The sequence below is a fragment of the Haemaphysalis longicornis genome, unplaced genomic scaffold (genome assembly GCF_048455015.1).
Source record: "Haemaphysalis longicornis isolate Haplotype H1 unplaced genomic scaffold, Haemaphysalis longicornis Haplotype H1 scaffold_4, whole genome shotgun sequence".
Taxonomy (NCBI): domain Eukaryota; kingdom Metazoa; phylum Arthropoda; class Arachnida; order Ixodida; family Ixodidae; genus Haemaphysalis; species Haemaphysalis longicornis.
The window spans coordinates 96,041,890-96,058,298 of record NW_027526361.1 but is presented as its reverse complement, the minus strand read 5'-3'; the positions used below and the strand labels follow the sequence as shown (position 1 = coordinate 96,058,298).

The 16,409-nt window shown below is 46.4% G+C and overlaps 1 protein-coding gene across 1 annotated transcript in view; it reads right to left on the bottom strand.

Annotated features, from left to right (window-relative positions):
• Positions 1 to 16,409, bottom strand: part of LOC144179857 (uncharacterized) — a 114,637-nt gene that overhangs the window by 67,271 nt on the left and 30,957 nt on the right. Inside the window, exons 7-9 of the mRNA XM_077708283.1 lie at positions 15,072 to 15,201; positions 12,908 to 13,125; positions 5,432 to 5,633 (exon numbers count right to left, since the gene is read on the bottom strand). Of these exons, the coding sequence (XP_077564409.1) occupies positions 5,432 to 5,633; positions 12,908 to 13,125; positions 15,072 to 15,201 (550 nt within the window). The remainder of the gene's footprint in view (positions 1 to 5,431; positions 5,634 to 12,907; positions 13,126 to 15,071; positions 15,202 to 16,409) is intronic.

Below are 16,409 nucleotides of genomic sequence, written 5' to 3'. Positions count from 1 at the left end.
CAATTATCTTGCACGCTTCTATTTTGGAATAATGATTCGAATGATGGAAAGAAAGAGCGGAGTTCATCAATGATAGCTGTATAATTTCCTTTGTCATAAAGACGTATAGTTTTTTTACTTTTCTGACGAGACACCGGTTTGAACGTAAACTCAGCATGAATTACCTTGTGTTCGCTAATTTCTGGAAGATATGAAATGGACGAAAGGCTCTCAGGGTGATACGTTAGTATTAAATCAAGGGTATTGGCGCACGTATGAGTTACGCGAGTTGGTTCAGTTACAAGTTGGGTTAAGTTAAAGTTTAGGCACACATCAAGAAAGTCGTATGGAGTGACATGACGCCCGACACTTTCCATGACTGTTTTCGACGCGCCAAACTCATGACAGAACCCACCCAATCAGTGAGTCCGCACCAAGGCGGCAGCTCGCGAACCTTCCCGATGCTGTGACGAAAGGAGTGTCCTTCGAAGATTTCCTGAGTGTCGACGACGACGTTGCCGTCACTGTAAGCCCCTCGGACGCGGGCACCGTCAGCAGCACCGTCGTAATGCTGATGAAAAGCAGCGAGGAGGCAGAGGATGTCGCGAATAAAAGTCATCCCACTCTTAATGAAGTCCTTTCGGCAGTCGATGTCCTCAGCCAATGTTTCTTTGATATTGAAGGACACGGACTCGAACTGGAGCAAACATTGCCTCGTGTAAAGAATGCTGTGCTAGTTGACGCTGCCAATAGGAACGGGGTAACAAAAATGACCGCTTTTTTTTTGAAGTAGGCAGTTAAGGCGTTAGGCAGTTAAGGCAGTTAAGTAGGCAGACAGGCTCCCATGCTGTCGCTCACCAAAAACAGAAGGCAGGAAGCTCACGGTTACAGAAAGGAAGTGTAAACTGCCACCACGTTTCCACGTCCAGGCGGTATTCGATCTCATACTTTAATGCCCTTCTCCTCAAAGTCATGGGCATCGAGGTATTCCAGCTTTATGGCTGGAGTGGAAACCATAGTTATTGAAACCAGTGAAGATAATTGAAAGTGGTAGAAATACATACTAATAGTAATAGCTCTATTCCTACTCAGATTGCGCGAAGCCAGGCGAAGAGCGCTCCAAAAAGCGCTCATGTCAATATAGCCCATTCCCAAACATACAAGCGCCAAGTTTACGTAGCCGCTAGAGCATTTAAGAAGAAATGAATGCTAATATTAGTAGTTTTATTCGTACTTATATCAGGTGGAGTGAAGCGTAGATCGCTGCAAAAAGCGCCGATGTCATTGTAGCCCATACCCGATTTTAGAAGCGTCCGACAAGTTTACGTACCCGTTATTGCACCTAAGAACCCAACACATCTGTCTTCATCTCACATGTCCGCTCCCAACACCACCAAAACATTCCAAGCACCGAAACAAACACGACAAAAACAACGTCAGGCTGCGTAATCCAACGCACCGGCTCATTCCACTAACGAAAGGAGCGCCGAGTGGTGGCGCCACCCGTCGAGCTGCCCGGTGCCGGGAGACCGCAGCGCCAGCCGCGGCAGACCCGCGAAACTCTGGGTCGGTCCCTATGCGCCGACCGCCTTCAGCGCCTTAAGAGCAGAACGAAAACCGCCAATTTTTGGGGCAAGGGATGTTCAAGTGTGCCTCTTGCGATAGGCATGGTGAGTTTTCGCGGGACTGGGCGATATGAAACAGAAGAAGCTTCAGCGGACCCAGGGCAGGACTATAGGGTAAGTAAGGAAACGGAAATTCCGGTTTGTCAAAATGTCTATAAATCTATAAATACTTATAGTACCAGCTTTATATTTTTTCTGCGAGGTCAGGGTGTCATAGGTTTCACGGCAAAAAAGAAAAAAAAATTATTTTTTACACGAAAGAAAAAATTTTATTTGACTAATGACCTAATCAATTGTCGGGCCTGTAAATTAATAAATACTTGCACTATTAGCGTAATTTTTCATTTCTGTGCTTTTCAAGTCCAAAGCTGTATGAATAAACGCAGAAAAATAATTTTCACTTGAAATGAAAAAAAAACCAGGGCCGAAAGGGTTAATGCATAGCATGCACAGCACTCCTCCACCAGAAGCGTGCAACGCCCTGCATTTCCACAATATTGCAGATTTCACGAGTTCCACCGGTAATTATTACGTTAGCGTAAATGGACATGATTGGTCGAAAGAAATTTTGAAAAACTAAAAAATAAATAAAATATAAAAAATTCACGGAAAATGACGAAATATATAAGGCATGGCCTTTCCACAATCCTGCAGATTTCCCGAAAGTCGCACCTGTAATCCTTATGATAGCGTAGACGGACATAATTGGTCGAACGAAATTTTGAAAAACTAAAAAAATAAGGAAAATATAAAATAATTACGGAAATTGATTGATTGTAGGGTTTACCGCGCCGACGCAACGCAGGCGATGAGGCGCGCCGTAGAGGAGGGCTCCGGCCTAAGTTTGATTACCTGGGGATCTTTAACGTGCGCCGATATGTCGTGCACACGGGTGTTTTTGCTTTTCGCCTCCATCAGAAAAGCTGCCACAGCGGCCGGGAATCGAACCCGTGACCTCGCGCTCAGCAGCACAACGCCTAAGCCACTGAGCCACCGCGGCGGGTTAATTACGAAAAATGGTGAACCGTGTGACGCCCTGCATTTCCACAATAATGCATTTTTATTGCATTATTGTGGAAATGCAGTAATGAAATGGAATAATGAACTATAGCTGCAAACAACGCAAACAAGGAAATTATGACAGCTTAAAGCCACTTTTTCGCAATTGCCTTGTGGTAACTTATTTTTGCGATTTTCTTGAAAAAAATTACCAAAAACAGTGTTTTCCTGGCTTGCAGTTGAGGCCTGCTCACCGTGGTGCAAATTTAAAAAAAACGCTATTATGATGGTGAGGTGAACAACAAAAAGGGGAGCCCAAAAAGAAGAAAAAAGAAATACTGCGAAGCTCCAAACGCTTCATACCAGTTGTGAATACGAAAGCGTTATGACGAATTGAACGCCACTGGGTTTTCCTTCGCGTTTGGCACTGCGGGTACTGCTCGTTCTTACCACGCTCACCTGCGTATCCTCGCTCCCTTCGTGTGCGCCGTACGGATACAACTTTAAAACGACAACGGAAGTTACCCGAGCGCCTCCTCCCCTCAGCCCGATGTTCCTCCGCGCTGCGCAAAGCGGGCGTTACTGCGAGTATTTTGAACGTGGCAAACGCCTATGCCGTGATTCTTCGGACTTCATCTGCTTGTAAACTAGTTCAGTGACGACAAACAAACCACGCCAGAAAAAGAAGACGATGACGTGCATTAGGCAGAATCTCCTTTCAAAGCGAGCGAGCGTGCGTTGACATCCGGGTCCGGGCTTCGGCGGAGCGATACACTGCATGAGCTGTTGCCGTTCTTTTGTTGTAGCTGAGTTGCTGCCCCGGGCGCTCAACGGCGGCCGTACCCGACCTCTCGCGGTGCATGCCCGAGCGCCGCCCAGGCAACGCAGGCGTGCCACAGGCACGCGTTATGGAACGATTCGCAGCCAACCGGCATTTAGGAGCTGTTTCGCTGCTACAGACGCCGCAGACGCCGACTTCATCGCTCAGTGGTTCACGTAAAGCTTTCGCTTTGTTAAAATTCATGACACCCCAAAGTAATCTGCTTGCGAACACATGCAGGGCCAAGGTCTCTGGCCATCTCGGCGTTGTTCTCCTATATAACAGCGGGATAGAAAAAAAATTCACGCATCTCCACGAAGTGAATCATGACGAGTTGGCGAAACACTGGGGATTGTTCTTGCCGTAAATCACCCGTGGCATTGCCCACTCGTGCATGTAAATGAGTGACAACGCGTGTGTACAGTATATACAAATCCAATCCAATCCAATCCAATCCAATCCAATCCAAATTTAATCCAACCAAATCCAATATAATCCAATGCTCCTCGCGCATGTACAACACTGTGTAAACGCACGCCAAGCCCCGGACAAAGCGAGGTCCTAAGGTGCTTCGCACCTAAAACAGCTGTGAGATGACACCTGAGGTTTTCTGTGATCAGCACTGGGTGTACAGGTGGGCTCAGGTCATCCAATTCTAGGCGGTTTTGTTGCCCTAAGCAAGAATAAAGCCAGTGAGTTTAAGTTACTCAATGATGAAAACACTTTCGAAGTTCAGGTACGTGTGATACCCAACGGCGCCGTTTTTGATATCGATTTGCTACCTTCCGGATTCTTCAAAACAGCCAGGGATCAGTGTCTGATTTTGGCAGGCCACCCAAATATACGTCAGAGAGCGTTCATCGCATGATATTACGTAGGATGAAGCGGGTAAAGTGAACCCCGAACAGCTTAATATGAATTCCGCAATGAAGATAGCAATGTCTCGAAGAGATGACGCTGAAATGGCCCGTGCCGTGTCAATGTCCGCCATGAAAAGCCTGCGTCTGCCCTTGCTTCGAATATCACTCGAAATTGTTCCATTTCAGTGTTCTTAGCAGCTCCGCCTTTCTAGATTAACACGCGTACTACTTCTGAGATCCCACAAGGTGCGGATCGATCAACGGCGAATGCAAGTCCTTAGGGCATGCCCGGATTTCTCACCCGTTCAGTAAGAAAGCGCTGCAGTGTCATAACTCTAAGCCTGCCGGAAGAACATACTGTCGGAAAAACGTTGTCTCGGCAATTCAGCATCGCGTCCATAAACAGTCATACTAATCATGATAGTCATCATTTTTTGTTTCTACTACGTCAATATTACTATAATAAACTATTACATTATCGATATACATATATGGAAACCATTATTCATATACATTATCAATATACATGATCCATATACATATATGGCCACTGTTGGAGCTTCTTCCTCTTCTGCGCTGTAACAGACGATGCTGCATCATCAGTTTCATGTGTCATAGAAGCGGTGGTACGCGCTCGCGCTGCACCCGCACCAGTTCGATTAAAGCCCTCATTCTCATCAGACGTGCGCTCTTCGCTCTCTCTCCACGGCTTGGCAGCCGGAAGACCTCGAGGTCCCTTGCAGCCACCATTGTCAATTGTATTTGTAATCCCTCGACGCCAGTCAAGCGCTGACTGGATCATTAGCGATCATCATCAGGCGTTGTCCTAAGGGATGGAAGAAGAGAAAGTATACGAAGCGCGATCAGCGGGCTCGACAGCCATTCGTTTCTCGGATTCAGTTTTCTGATCAATTAAACATGCGGCTGCACTCCATCTGTTGAGATCCCAGGGTTGTCCGTGACCATATAAATAATATATAATGCCACAATTTTGGCACTCAAGCACCGTTAGTAAAAGACGACGCAAACCAATACCAGTATGTTCCCTCATACCTTCCGAATATGTTTTGCAGCATGAAAGTTCTAAAAATAGTCCCCCTGTCCTTCCCCTCTGGAAGAGGAAACTGATGTCCTCTTATATCACTCACCAACGACGGCCCCGTAGGTGTTGCTTTGGCTCCGCAAGAAAAACAGGGCGACGAACTGGGGAAACAGCAGGACGTACACGAGGTCCGATGAGAGCGTCCACAGGTAAAACACCGACTCTACATTCAAGGCCATGACCGTCGCCGATAAGCTGATCACACAAAGCGTGATGCGTAGAACCGTCGTGACCTCCACGTCGGTCGCCTGGGAGAGAAGTCGAACACTTAGCAGGAAGAGTCAATTCCCCAAGTAACGTCTCTCCCTAATGTGCGAAAATATAAGATCCGGCATAACCCTTCAGATAAGCGCTCGAATTTTCTGCCTTCTGGCTGCTTTATAAAACGTTACTTTCCGTAATAACAAAGGGCAAATGATCATCTGTGGGAAAAACACAACCTTCTTCTCTGCCTTGTCCACTGTATAGTAACAGACCTCGTGCTTTAAAAAGCGTCGCTGTCTGCCCTGGAGTGTTTTTAAAGCTCAACGCCACCGTGCACTCTACAGCAAATGAGCAAGGCCAAAAGCTATCACGGCTTTTGGGTTCACCAGTGCTAAAGAGGCATTTGAAGCTGAGAAGATTGGCGAATCTCGCAACTGCATTCTTACTGTCCCATGGTTCGTATTCCGCAGGCCAACACGCCGACAATACGCTGAATTTCCAGCAAACATGAACTGGGAAGCAATGATGTACTACAATTCGGGTCGCACGAGTGACTTCCACGCCGTCGATGCAGCTACAGTTGCATCGACCCGCAAGTTTAAATAGTCGCGGCAAAGCATTTTCAACTAACTCTGCACCACACCCAGTAGGGCGAGTTCTTTGCTTGGAATACTCCGTATTACCCACTGCAGGAAGCACAAACTGTCGCCAAATGTCCAGCGCGGACACGTACCTCAGAATCATCTATGAGCGCAGGGCTGCTCCCTGAGCTTGTTTGCTAAAGAAAATAGCTTTACCGAGTTTCTTTCACGATCAAGGTTACAGATAAACACCTTCTACGGTGTCATCTGTCAGTTCGAGGTATCAAAAAATAATGTCGAAACTGCGCGATCTCTCCCCGCCCGCTCACCACGTGACCGCACATAGTGATCTGGCCCTTCCCCGGAAATAATGGCGTCCGCACCCCGCTCCCAATATTGCACAACGCGGTCAATTCCGTGCGCGGGCACCAGATGGCACGCACCTCTTATCTTAGGTTAAGGATCATCGCTGATATGATGGAAGACGAAATCAATAAGTACCCAGAAAAAAATTGGGATCACGACGAAATGATCGGATTCATAAAGCATAAGATGGATGAAGCCAAGCAACGAAACAGATGGAAAGGGAAGGGGAAGCTGAAAAGCTGGTGGAATAAGGAAATAGAAGAGGCTATTGACCAGCGTTAAAAGGCGCCGAGGGGACATAGAGAGGCAAAAAGAACTGGTATGGAACCGGACGTTGACAAGGAAAAATGGGATATCTACCGAAAAAAAAAAAACGAAGTGCAGAAAATGGCGCAAGCAAAGATCAAGCACAAAAGCGAGCAATGGATGACAGATATACGGAAGGAGGACAAAAGCGCAGCGAATAAGTTTTGGAACCATGTAAAATCACTAAGCTTAAATAACGATATACATAAAAAATTCTTGATTGATGAGGAGGGGAAACATTTAGATAGAGAACACGCGTTGGCGCATCTTCATCGAGTAATTAGTGAGAAGTACAGGAAAACAGAGAAAGGGAAGCCTGCATTGATAACATCAACACCACAGAAGACCTCCGAAAGGGAAATAAGTTTGAGCAACCTTGATTGGAAAAAAGCAGAGCAAAAGGTGTCCCCCCAGGAGGCAGTGGGCCCGGACGGAATACCAATGGAACTGAGAAACCTGCTTGGGCCTAAAAGTAAGGTATCGTTTATGAGGGCAATAGATAAGGGGATACAAACAAAGCAAAACCGCAGGATTGGCTAGAAAGTAGGACGAATTGAATAAATAAGGGCAGTGGCAAAAAAGCAAGTATTGGTTCATACAGACCGCTCACAATAACGTCAGTGGTGTATAGATTCGTACTGCAGGCGATAAAATGAGAAATTCAAGCACGGATGGAAGAAAACGAAATCTTTGTTGAACTGCAGAATGGATTAAGACAGGACTTGAATTATAATTGGTTCGTGATAACACAGTGCAATTTGCATTTGCGAACGCTGAGAATGGATAATTATGAATTATGCTGCCTATGACAGCGTAAACGGAGAACTGCTGTGGAGGGTGCTGAAACTGCAGGGATTAGATGGCGATTTAATACAGTTCTTATAGCAATCTATTAAGATAACAGAGTTCACCCGACATACGAAGGACAGAAATGCGCCCAGCAGGTCAACACCCACCGACGACTGAAACAGGGATGCCCTTTGAGCCCAATACTGTTTATACTTTACATGGCAGGGTTAGAAAAGAAACTGGAAGAAAGTCAAGTAGGGCTTGTCCACACAGATTACCATATGCGTCAATATATACATGTGCGTTTTCTGAAATAAATATGTTTGTAGCAGCGCTTGTCTGTGTCATCACTTTCATCCTTGCTGCACTTTCATGTAACCTTCATATGCTGCAAGGCGAAGTTGTACAACAGCGTATTCAGGAAGTGTTATACGCAGGCGACATTGTTCTTTTAGCTGATAACCAGACCGATATGCAACGGCTCATAAATAGCGGCCAGGAAGCCACAGACCTCGGGTTACCTACATTTTAACGCAGAAAAATCAGGAATAATGGTTTTCGATGACACTACCACTGAGGCAGTGTCTATCCAGCATGGCGAATTACCCAAAGTGAAGGAATATAAAGACTTGGGAGCGGGGGTAAACGAAGGGGAGAACTACTTGAAAGCTCACGAGACGCAACTTCAGGGCAAGGGAAAGCGAAACGCTACTATTATGAAGCATAGCGCTCTGTAGGGGTGTAACAACTATGATGTAGTGAGAAGAGTGTGGTAAGTAGTAATGGTTCCGGGCCTCACATTAGCGAATGCTGTACTCTGCTTAAACACAGATTCTCTAGCACGAGTTGAGGTGAACCAGACAAGATAGGCGGTTTGGCCTTAGGACCTCATGGTAAAGCAACTAACGAAGCAGTGCAGGGAGATACAGGCTGGGCATCGTTTGAAGTTCGAGAAGCTCAGGGGAAAATGTGTTTCAAGGGGAGGTTGAGAGCAATGAACAACGTAGGTGGACAGCTCAATTATTAGGTACCTATACATGAAAAGCATGGACACGCAGTGACTAAGGAAGGCTAGAAGGCTAACGATGAAATACGGAAAGAACAGTGTAGAATCGAAGACAGCCAAGGTAACAAAAAAGCAAGGTAGATAGAAACAAATAAATGGGGAGAAAAAAATGCCAGCTAAAACGTAGTCAGTGTTGTACAGGGCCGAGAAATCGGAGATCAAAAAGAAAAAAAAATCTGCAGTAATTCCAAGGGCAGTGCTTTGCTTTTTGAGGCTAGAGCAGGTTGCTTGAGAACTGAGAGATTTGTGAGAAGGTATACACAAAATGATGGGATTAAATATTGGACAGAAATGAAACAAACTATGCAGCCCATAGTGTTAGAATTCCAGTGAATCCATCCAAATCTACATGACCGAAATATTCGGCTTCCAGAAGCCCTTAAGGGCAGCACAGAGGGAGTAAACTTCAAGGCTGTAGAAACAACGACAAGAAGATTACAGTGCTGCGGACGAAAAGCAGAGAGGGGAATGTTGCCTAAGACAGCTACCACCACTAACAGGAAAAAAAGTATTTTGTAACTGCCGTAAGAGCACCGCTAGTATTGTCGTAGCGTCAGTAGAGGAAAAAGGAATAATTTGCGTGTTAGTGGGAAAAGTACAACAAGGAGCTAGCGGTGGCGCGCCCATTCCATGAGTGGTGCGCCCATTCCAATGGCTGGCTGGACATGGACGTGCATTTAAAGAAGCAGGGTATGTTATACGCGGTATCTTTTAAGTATGCCGAAAATTACAATATAAACAGCGGCGGAGTCATCGAGTAAACACATTTATTTGTATGCGATAGCGGGAATTGCATAACCCGATGCTTTAAATGCACATCTGATGTCCAGCCGTTGAGTTACCCGTACTCATGGAATGGGCGAACCACCGCTAGCTCCATGTTGTACTTTTCCCACTAACACGTGAATTATTCATTTTTTCTGTACTGACGCTACAAATACCATTGCGGCGAAGGGTATTCTTGTAGCGCAAACCCGCTGGCTCGCGCCTCTTTCATGCAGGCAGGTGAATGCCGTGCAGAGAAGACGCTCCGTGGAACGACGGGGTGAAGTAGTATCGCTGTACAAATTGAAATTTTTTTTTCTCTGCTAAAACAAAAACTGTTCTAATTAAACTTTCTGACATAAACTGCGATCATTTGTGATAGTGAATGGCTTGTATTTGATACTTTTACTACGAGCACAACAATGCGCAATTTCAAGTTGAATATGGGCCAGAAAGGAGATTTTTCCAAATTTGACAAGAGTTTTCTCGCACATTTCACCTTTTCTCAGTGCAAATATAGTTTTTACCAATTTTCCACATTGCTCAGATACAGGTACAAATGCCTCATTGGATGAGAGAACGTGCTCGTATTTGCTAAAAATGTGTGAAAATGCTCGACATCGTGTATTTTCTGAATGGCGTAATCAAAGCAAAGAAAAGGAAAAATATTTTAAACATGCGGCATAGAGCAGGCCAGGGCCTCAACATGATGTTCACAAAAAAATTGTGGCCATTGTAAGAGAAGTGACTTTTTCATGAATTTTTTCACAGACGTAAGTTTGCGTTAAACTCTGGAGGTAAAAAGGCCGCTAGGAAAAAAAAAATTTTTTTGGACAAAAGCACTTTCAGAGAGCTTGTGGGACATGCGAGGATGACCGACAATTCTTACTGAGCTAATCCGGGATGGTCGATTTTACGGCTGCGACATTTGGCATGGAATGACCCTTATCAATCAATCAATCAATCAATCAATCAATCAATCAATCAATCAATCAATCAATCAATCAATCAATCAATCAATCAATCAATCAATCAATCAATCAATGTTAGTGCTGCAGTGTTTTTTGTTCAGAAATGCCAATCAATCAATCAATCAACCAACCAATCAACGTTACTGCTGCAGTGTTTTGTGTTCAGAAGTGTTTTAATCGTGAGGAGAGGATTTTCAAGTTCCCCCTCTGGGAATTGCGGCGGTAGAATCCCGGCCGCCACCTCCCCCCCTCTTTCTTTCTTTCTTTCTTTCTTTCTTGGGGCCCCACCTTACGACATGTGGGCGAAAGAGACGTCCCACTCCATCCCACTATAGGAAGCGGGCAATGCGTTTGGAAATGAAAAAAAAAAAAAAAAATTAAAGGAGGCGATGATGTTGTAGGTAGCTCCGCCGACGGCTTTTAACCACTCGTTGAAGCTCAACAAGAAATACAAACGAAGTTGCTCATGCGAGAAAATAGGTGATAGTCTTGGCGAAAACAGCACTTTAAAACGCCATCCGCGCCACTTGTGAAAGCGCCCATCAAATACCCACCGCGGTGGTAAGCCTAACCATGTCTGGCGGGCCCAGCCGGCTGCCCCGAGCGCTTCGAATGTCCCGCCAGGAGGTGCGCGTCTCCGTACTGGAGCGAGACATCATGCTGCTCGCACTGCCGTGCGCGTCGCGCGTCCTTTTCCGAGGCAGAGGCCGCAGCGTGAGCGGAATGGTCGACGCGGGCGTGAAATATGGCCGCATATCTGCTCCTTTCGTTGCAAATCTCGCCCAAAGACGATAGTCGACTGGCGTCCCTTCCATGTAAAGGCCCCGCTTATCTTTCTCTTCTTTACCTCTCATACTATTCCTTTCCCGTGTCGTTCCTGTCAAGATAACACGCTAGAGGTTTGCTCAAGTTAATTTAGATTTATCGCGTTCTATTGCTTTAAGTCGGGTGTCACGATGTCAGCGCTGCCGTACGGCGGAGACGCGCATGAATGGAGGCGCCGTACTACAACATTTATGGAACCACGATGGCCTACTGCACGAGCGTTTGAAGCGGAATGTCGATACTATCTAGTGGAACCTTTCGTTGCTGTTGCCGTTAGATCTCTTAAATGACGCCAGGAGGTGGCGCTGGCGACATCAGGTGACAGTTTTTTGACGTTGATGTAGTATTTCATTTTCTATCGCAAATACCAAGCATCCATGAATTTTTTTAATAAAGGAACACTGCAACTATCACTTGTGTATTGATTTTCTGCCTTATATTTGCGTAACGTCTTGTTCTTGTTCAGCAATATTCACAACGATTAACACTGACACCGGGTTTAGACGTTTAGATTTGGCTGTGGGTAAATAAGACTATTGCGCAGATACTGTTTCACTTTGGCCGGGTGGCTGAATCGAGTCACAGACAGACAGACAGACAGACAGACAGACAGACAGACAGACAGACAGATCAAAATTTCTGCGTTTAAGTAGCCCAAGAAAGACTATGATCTTTAAAAAACCCACTCGCAAGGCTGACGCGCATGAATCGTGTGCAAAAGCGTGCAATTCGGTCCGATGCGTAGACACGCTTTACGGGGCCCAGTCGCTAGAACGGCTTCCTTTGAAGGGAGCATTGAATGAGCGATAATACAAATATTCCCGCTCCTCCAAATAAACGTTGCAAAAAAAAACCATTTCTAATCCGCTCCAGTTTTAGCTTGGAAATGCGACACGTACATTGTCTGATAATTGACGCCTGTCATGGGCGCCCAGCATTACTAACCCGTAAAACTGTCGCCTGTTTGCAAGAAGAAGCATTTTCCGCATCAACGGCTACCTAACACGGAAAGCAAAGCTCCAGTGTCGCTAACCAAATTATTTGCGATGTCCTAGACGAAACAACACCCTGCTGTGCGTACGAGGCTGCGTTTAGTTTTGGTTTTATAGTTAATTCGTAGGCCTTCGTGCATTCCGGTTATACTGTCACCGTTTAACATGAATTAAATTTCGCGGAATTTGTATTGCATGCGCAATGCTACCGTATATGGTAGCATTTCTAATGTGCCAAAGGCTACCGCATACCGTAGCCTTTGGCACATTGTCCGCTACATATAACGGACAATAATATTCCCACATGGAATCGAAGCCAGGCCCCATCGCTTGCGACACGAAGATGATGTGCCGCTACATAGTGATTCCGCAGTTGATCGTAGCACCAGAGCAGCACCCGGGAAGTTTAAGGAACGTTTTCCACGGATGGGGCAGCACTGGTCAATGACGATAGTATTGTGAAATAGTGGGCGAAGACAGGCGGTGGAGCTACCAATATCATTTTGCTCTTCCATAACGCGAGCGCACCTGACAGTGCGCATACCCGCTGTACTACACAACAAAAGTCCATCACACACTCGTGACACTGGGTCAGATAATGTGAATCTCGTTCTGTGTAAGTGTGCAATAATTCAGTAGTAGAGGTCCACTGCGCACCGTGGGCCTGAAGATAATGGAGTAGACGTTGTGGGCGACGAGGGACGATGCGCTCAGCATGGACGAGTCCACGGACGACATGACTGCCGCTGTGATGGCCAGCTGGGCAACGACGGACAGGGCTCCCGGCATCAGGTAGTGCAACGCGAGCGGCAGCACGTGTTTTCGATGGTCTTTTTCCAGGTTGAAGGGTCCCTCGTAGCCGGCCGCCGTGAAGTCTGCTCGTGGGGAGATCGCGAAAGGAAGAGGTAAGGAGTAATGTGCGCTGTGATGAAACTCATAAGATTGTATATTTGATGCAACTCGAAGTTTAGACGCCGTGATAACGAATTCGATAAAGCGTTGGGCGACTCAACAAGCGACCGATCGTTTGATTATTGGGCATGGTGGGCGTTCATCTGATGAAGGCTAGGAGCAGGAGCACTTACGTATACCAGTTGGGGTTCCCGTTGATAATGACCGTAGGGGATCTAAATTAATCCATGAAACTCCAGTATAGCGTGCCTGTAGCCCGTAATTACAGTGTTGTGCAGAGCCACAATTGTGATTCAGGTTCTAGACTTCGATTGCCTTTTTAGCGGGGTATTTTTCTGCCTAACCCGCGAGTAAGCTACCTGTCGATGCTGTCCCATGGGGACAGAAATGTAGTTGAGTGGGTTAAAGCGCGCATGCGCATTAACTTAGGTGCATTCAGTGACGTCACCAACAAGCCTAATGCCAGTTGAGTCTGGCAGACTTGCAACGTTCAGTGTTATCACGATTCTAACGCGCACTTTTTTTTTTCTAAAATGAGCCTTCAAATTTGTGCGCCCGTTACAATCGGACGCAAAACCAAAATCGTCTCCAACGTCGCGGGAAGCGTTTTCATGGACGCGCACTCCTCCCTAAATGCAAGTTAGTTCCAATCCAATAAAACCCGTCAACATGACGGGAGTAAGTTTTGGTGCACCCGCTTCCCAAAGGGCATGCCTTATCCATCTCTTGCACGTATTTGTGGTGCTTCAATAAGCACCCCGTTTCAATCGTTATGGTTCCGAAAAGGTTCCACCATGAGGCGTCCATCTAGCGAAAGGTGATTTTACTTGTTAGCAGTCAGAGACGACAGCCGCACTACGCACACTGGGCGTTCCAGAGACATCAGTGCGTTATTGACGTAAACAAAGCAGAGCATTATTTTCATGGAAGAATTTCCGGCTCTTAGCACGCACGTGGAATTCTTAAATCAGCAGCAAGAAAATGCAAGTGCATGATCAAGTTAACGAAGCACAAGGGACTTTTGCTGTTACAGTTGCGTGGATAAAAGAAAATGTCTTCTGCCAGGTACGTGGTGCCATGTCTTTCAGCTGCGCGGCACTATCGGCGTCAAATTATTTTTTCGAAATTTTCCTACGTAAACCTAACTGCGTGTTACAATCGGGGGTGTGTTATAATCGCGCAAATACGGTATAACTAGCCCAGAACGCCTCGACGCTCACACAAATCCTGAATGGCGTTGCTCAAGGGGGTTATGTAAGTTGTGTGCAATGTCGATGCGGGAACTCTGTGGGGCATACTTTCTGAACTGGTTGTATTGACGCGAATTATCTACCAAAAAAAAAAAAAACTTCCTGCGTGCTCACTGGCATAAACCGGATCGTACCTACGTCAAGCTGACAACGAAACAGCCTCCGCATAGTGTTCTTGCAGCAAAATCGAGAATTGGGTATTACGCCAATTATGTAATTTTTTTTTGCCCACAAGCCGTAACTGCGGTTATCATCGCTTTTCCATCTGTTGTCGCAGAAACATGAACAGTGCCACCAGCCAAATGCCGCGTTAATTCATGTTCACCTACGGGCTTTTCCTGTTTCTCTTTCTAAATCATGTTGCTTTCCTTCGGAGTACTCGCTTGCTAAAATTTGGTATTTAAATTGCACTGATGGAAGCTGACCGCACCCGCATTTGCTGAATTGCATATATCGGAGCCGACGAGTAGGAACACCGAATTACAGTTTAATCTGATTTTCATTGCTGCAGCAATCGAGAGTCAAATGCTGGAGGTGATACTCCGGTTTGCTGCTAACTCAAAACGTTGGCATTGCTGCCTGCGTACCCTGCCGTGTTCCTCAAATGTGGTGGTGCGAAGTAGTGGGGGCGGAGAATATGGGCGTAACGATTAACGTACTGGCACTTTTGGCGACGGCGCCTACGATGACCGGCGGGATGGCGAAGAATATGCAGCCCAGAGCAGACATGTACGAGAGCATCTTGGCCGTGAAGATGGAATCGGCGCTCAGGACACGCTGGAAGTAGACCTGCGCAGAGGGCAAAACGACAGGGCTCGGGGAACTTCGCTGGGGCACGAACGAGCCAAGATAGGTTACGCTCTGTTCGTTCATTTTCGAACTATTTTTCACGTGCAGAAAAGTACGTGCAGCAACCCATTCTCATTACCCGTCCCAAATTTAAGGCAGGGAATGCTGTAAGAGTATATATGGGGAGGGTAATGAACTTCCGAGACGGGTTAAATCAGGCACTTTGGCGTGCCTGCAAAACTCAGTTATTCTAGCTTTGCAGTTGCAATGTGTGTTCAACAAAATTTCCTGATGAATCATTTTTAAGGCAAAGCTTTATACTTCTACCAGGTAACGGTTCTTTCGCGGTGTGCGGTACAGGAAACTACCAACGCGGCTTCAAGGGAAGAGCGGTTGTCACTCACGGAGCGCAGTGTAGATGGCGCGGCTAATTTACCCAGCGTTTCCGGCGGGCTCACGCCGTCGGGCGCATCGGCGCGACCCGGCTTTGTCGTCTGCTTTAGCGACGCTTGTTTTGGGCCTGTTTAGGCATTTTCACGCTTCCTTCGCCCGGCTTGATTAAATTGTTCGACAGTATCTCCTAGGTAACCCGGACACGACGGAATTAAGTGTTCGAGCGGCAAAAATACGTTAAAGATTGGTTTGCAGGGCACGAAAACAAAATGTCGAGACCACACACAGACATCTGGCCGCTAAACAAACACTACCTTTTGCTTGACAGGAATGAGTCACCGTTTTCTAAACAGGTATTACAACAGGCGAAAAGAGCAACTGGTTCTTATAAATAGCGATTAAAAGAGTTCCCCCGGCTTTCTCGTAATTCTGAAACTTACTAAACTAACTAGTTTAAATCGGTTTAAATGGGAATCCCTAAGCGAATTCGGCATGTATACGTAAGCCGAATTGTTTCGGTGTCCGCGGATGTGTTGCGCGGTGATGTAGCCCCGAGCTAGCACATCAGGATGGCTAGATTCCGCTCTCTCACCCTTAGAATGACGCTCATCGCCGTTTTCTTTCTGCCGACGCACGTCCGGGCTACAGCGCCGCTCTATAGCCCGAACGTGGCCGGTGATTCCGCGTTCGGGACACCGCCCCTACGAATTCTAGGTAACGGCAGGAAGAATCTCTGGTTTCACTCTTTGTAGAGCCACGTGTGTGAATTCAAGTAACGTGGCATGGGCAATTGTTGTGGGTGTCGTTTACAGCTT